At 64.9% G+C, this 4,928-nt stretch overlaps 1 protein-coding gene across 1 annotated transcript in view; it reads right to left on the bottom strand.

The window, feature by feature from the left end:
* Nucleotides 1–4,838, bottom strand: part of LOC113203368 (plasma membrane ascorbate-dependent reductase CYBRD1) — a 55,368-nt gene extending 50,530 nt beyond the window's left edge. The window contains exon 1 of the mRNA XM_052271308.1: nt 4,508–4,838. Coding sequence (XP_052127268.1) covers nt 4,508–4,662 — 155 coding nt within the window. The 5' untranslated portion in view covers nt 4,663–4,838. The remainder of the gene's footprint in view (nt 1–4,507) is intronic.
* Nucleotides 4,839–4,928: the final 90 nt, after the last annotated feature.

Below are 4,928 nucleotides of genomic sequence, written 5' to 3'. Positions count from 1 at the left end.
GGGGGAGGGAGAGAGGAGAGGAGGAGGGGGGCTTAGGGTGTTGCCACCTGTCTCCTCGTCCCCCTCCTCCGTCGCGCGTACACCGCCGAATGTGCTATATACGCCCGTCTCTCTCGCACCCCCGCCGGAACTGTCACGGGGGAGGGCGGGGGCGGCGCAATTTGCTAGCGGGGACATTAGGACCCCGCGGGGACCCCCTCCCCCCCTCCACCTCTCGCACACATCGATATGGAGGAGCGGTTTGTGACCCAGGTCCGCAGCAGCGCCCCGCGCGCGCTATGGGCCAAAGGGGGATGGAAACGGCGCGCACTGCTTGACCTTGGGGACGGAGGAACACAACAGTTTTCAATCACGCAGCTACCAGCAGCGCGGAGGGCTGAATGGGGGGAGACGCGGGCCGCAACAGGGAAGCAATTAAAATTACAAGCCATTGACCGGCGGGGCGCTGGCGTCGGGCGGCGTCGGGTTTCCTAGGCTCTGCGTTGGGTGCGTGAGCCAGGCCCGCGGCCCAGCCCAAGGCCGGGCGGACTGGGCGCTAAATGCGAACAGTTAGTTTGTGCGCCGTAAAGAAGCAAGGCGTCGTCACAGTCTGTTTTTAGTACTACAGAGTGGTGTTACGCCTCGTCACATCAGAATGGGTTTCTTTACTATACACAGATGTGATGATGACGGACCACCACACAGTGCGGGGCCGCGCGCCTCGGTCGCGTGCCCGTCAGCTCTGCTGCCCAGATCCCCGTCGCGGATAAGACCCGTTGCACCTGTAGCGCTCGCGGGGGTGGACCGTTCGCCAGCCCAAGCAGCCCGGGCCGGGACCGGACAGATCTGACGCTCCAAAGAACGAGGCCGAAGGCATTGGGCACTGAGGGACTTTTATTTGGGACCACCAGCCAGCTTGTCTCTCTCTCTTCCACTCGCGCAGACTCATGACCCCCATGGGGCGCGGCGGTGGCTGCCCCCCTAAAACCAGTCGAAATAGCGTGAGGGGGGATGGGGTGGCGGGAGAACGTTTTTTTGCGAGCTCTCTAATGACCCTCCAGCGGCACGGAGGCTGGGCGGAGCGCCTGGGAGGTAGGCACCGCGTGGACACGGGTGCGCCTGTGGTGCCTACCTCCCAGGCGCCCTGTCGGTTCACAGTCGCAGACGGTCTCTCAGGGTGTGTAAAGTTGAGCCCACGGGAGGGAGGGAGGGAGGGTGGCGTGTGAGTTGTGAGTGTGTGATGGGCGACGCCTTTCCGCGATCAGGCCGATCAGATCCGATCGGCCCTTGGAGACGGTGATGGACGAGCTGGCGGGGGGGCGGCCGGGGCAGGCCGTTAGCTCTAGTGGTGCGCCCGGGACGCCCGCCCCCTTCCCCGGGCTGCCCCACAAGGCCCCCTGCTGCTACTGCTGCTACTGCTCGGCCTCCACCTGGCGCCCGCCCGCCGCGTTTTCATATGTCTCGCCGACAGGTCCAATCCCATTCCGTTATGTATTCTTTTCTCCGCGCCTAGTGTGAGCGAGGAGGGCTGTACTTCTCTTTCTCTCTCGTGTGCGCTGCTCTGCCTGGCTCTTGCCCCCCGCTCCCTCCATTCCATTTCAATATGCTGCTTGCTCGCTGCTGGCTGCTGCTAGGCCCGGGCTGTCTTGCGCCCGTACAACATCGCTCGAAACGAACTCGCGACGAGGCGCAAAGGCTTGAGGGGGTGAGGGGGAGGGAAGGAAGAGACGCAGCGACAGAGAAGAGTAGCAGCAAAGCAAGAAACGGGAAAGGAGAACTTTAGGCCCAAAGAGCAGAGGAGAGCAGCGAAGAGCAGCCCGGCTGGCAGACAGTAATGAAAATGTAAGCCGTGCGGAAAGGAAGAGCAGGGAAGGAGGAGAGACGAGGAGAGATGAGGGGGTTGGGGGGTCGGAACAGGAAGAAGCCCTTGACGGGCCGCTGCTCCGCACTGCTCCGCTGCCCGGCCCAGCCCAGCCCAGAGACCAGTCCATAGCAGCCCCCCGCCCTTGGCCTCGGGCTCTCCTCCGTCCCTCGCACTGCAACAGCAGAGCTTTGGATCAAATTAACAGCGCCTAGGGAGTGCTCTCGTGCCCCTCCTCCTCTAGAGTCCTCCTAGAGCCCCTGGTGGTGCCTCTCCCCCCGGAGCGTCAGTGCCCTCGCCCGGCGACGGGTGCTCAGCCCACCCCCGGGCATCTCATCGTTCTTGTAGCAGCTTTGACAACCACCTACCTACCCTCTCCCCAGCAGGCTGCACTCCGCTCAGGCATAACGAGACCCTTACAGCCCCCCACACAGTGCTGCTAGCAGTGCTGCCAGCGGAACCACACGGACGGCCAGCACCGGAGCACCCTCAGGGGAAACCCTCTCCAGCCCTCTCTCTCATCCTCGGGGACTCGCAGCAGCGGGGCGCATAGCGCGGGGCGCAGAGCCGCTCGCTGGGCAGCTGGGCACCACCGCAACTCCGCACGGTGGTTGCACCCCACCCCCCACACACCTCCCACCATCCCGCTCTAAACAACTCACCCTAACTCCTAACTCTCATTCCTTCCTCCTGGGCCTTAAATTCATTTCGAACCCCCTTCCTCCCCTTTCCTAACTCGATCCCGATCCCCCTTTCTCCGCCATTCCCCTTCCTCCCAAGCCCCGTCGTTTCGGCCATCCCTTTTGCGCTGGAATTGAGCGTGCGATTCGCACCCCGCAGTGGTGTGGGGAGAAGGATACCATCCAGGCGGAGCCAAACGGCTGCGTGCGGCGCGCGGATGTTTGCGGCGTCGTGCGACGAGATGAATAAGAGGCGAAAAGGGGGCATCTCCTGAAATGTGGCAGCTCAGCTCAACTTGCGTAGCGCGGTGCCGTTCGCGCCCGAAATACGGCAGACGGCAGGCAAAGGCAGAACATCAGCGGCGGGGCGGGGCGGGGCGGGGAGGGCCGGACCGAGTATAACGCTTGCCAAGTCTGCGCAAAAGCCTTCCGCCCCAGCGTGGCAATTGATGCTCCCAGCGTTCCTGCCCACTCCCCTCCCAACCGCACCCCGATCCGCACCCCTTCCACCTCCCCCACCCCTGCGCCCATCTGGACGGGGGAGATTGACCGGGGACCGCATTGAGAGCGAAGATCCTTCCCCTCCTCCCTCTGCCCCCCTCTCCACTCCGCCCCGTTGGCGCCGGGGGCGAACCACACTTTAGTTAACAGGACAGGTAAGGTACATCCTGTTTACAGAGCTGTCATCGCCATGGGGCCGGTGGGGTGCGGCGGTGTCTGGTCCGCTTCATGACAGTGTACGGCATTAGCATGCTGATAGGGGTCCAATTCCCTTTGAATGCATAAACCCCTGGCGAGCCCCGGCTCGAGCTCGGCTGCTGCTGCTGCCTTTGAGGCGAGCTGCAAAAGCGACCCCCCGCCGCCCCCGCGCGCCCCGCTGCCGCCACCCGTCGGCCCGACCCGCCCGACCACGCCCACGGGCAAGAACGACTCTCAAATATACATACAAATTATCGTCACATCACCAACACGCCGCACTGCGTGAATCTCGTTTTAAAAAAAACACACACACTCACACACACATAACAACAAAGTGCGAAAAAACTATTCTCTCAGTACCCGACAAAGTTCCCGAGTATCCGCCTTCGTGGACTTTATAGGCTGCACCAAGATTTACGAAAACAATTTCTACGGCGAGCCCAGCTCGCTCCAGCCTCGCCCGGCCCATTCCATTTCAGCCCGGTAGCCCGCGGCAATTCGGCACCCGGCCCCGGCACGGCGCGGCACTGCGGTGCGTATATAAAGCCTCCGCTTCTGCAGCAGACAACCGCGCCGTAGCGGGTGGGAGGGGAGGAGGGGCTGGGGGAGGGGGTTAGAGGCAACTCTCCCCTTTTCTTGCTCTTGCCACGGGTCCAAAATACGAGCTGGGCGGGGACGAGGGGTTGTGCTTCCGACCAGGGCCGGGCCCCCGCCGGCGGCGGCGCGGCGCAGTGGCGGCGCTGGAGAAGACAAGGAGATGGCTCCTCCCCGGCTCCAGGACGGGCTCCGGGCGGAACTGCCATCGCAAACAAGTCGTCGTCGTCGTCGTCTGCTCTCCGAGAGAGTGATCGAGGAAATAAAAGAAAGAGGGGGGAAAAGTTTTGGGCGCCACCGCGCGGGGCAGGGCGGGAGGGAGGAGGGGAGGGCGTTGGCACCCGCCCGCCTGCACCCCTTCTTGCTCGAGCGAGACGAACGGGGCGCGGGCGCGGCGGGCCGCCGCCGTAGGCCGCCAGTCATGATGTAGCCTGCGGTGGGGGAGAGGAGGTGGGGGGCCTACAGGAACGGCCGCCACCGGCTGTGGCGTATGGACCGGAACTGGACCGGAAGTAGACCACACGAACCCCCGTTGACTAACCTCAGGCAGCCCCTCTGCCCCCCGGCTCGCTGCAAAGCGAACATCCCCTGGGCAGACATATGCGCCCGCTGTCCCCGCTCACCGCGGCTCGCCGCCACAGCGCGACGTGGTTGATTGTCGGCTCGTCCCCTGAAACGGTCGGTCATCACTCACTTTTGGCCCTTCTCCGCGCTGCCCGGCGTCACGTTGGGCGGCGGCGGCAGGTCCCCTGGCGGCGGCTCCTCCTCGGGGGGCGTCGGCGGCGTCTTGTCGAACTCGGCCATGGGCGCCATCTCGGGCAGCGGCATGGGCGAGACGGTGTTGTCCATGTCCTTCTTCTTGAACAGAGGCACGGTGTCCGCGGGGCGGCCGAAGCGGCCTCCTGTGGCGGCGAAGAGCGGGTCGGCTCCTTTGTCCGACGGGTCACGCCCCGGCTGCAGCCGGCCTCCGGCTCCGGGAGAGGAGAGGGCGGGGCGGGGTAGGCCGTGCGGTAGGGAAGGACGGGGCGGGGCGCGCGGCGGGGCGGGGCGGCGTCCTTCCCGCCAAAACTAGCCGTCCGCGGGGCGCTGGCCGGGGCTGAGCCTGGGCGGCGGGG

The sequence above is a fragment of the Frankliniella occidentalis genome, unplaced genomic scaffold (genome assembly GCF_000697945.3).
Source record: "Frankliniella occidentalis isolate FOCC.00 unplaced genomic scaffold, Focc_3.1 Scaffold157, whole genome shotgun sequence".
In the NCBI taxonomy this organism is placed as follows: domain Eukaryota; kingdom Metazoa; phylum Arthropoda; class Insecta; order Thysanoptera; family Thripidae; genus Frankliniella; species Frankliniella occidentalis.
This window is presented reverse-complemented; position numbering and strand designations above follow the sequence as displayed.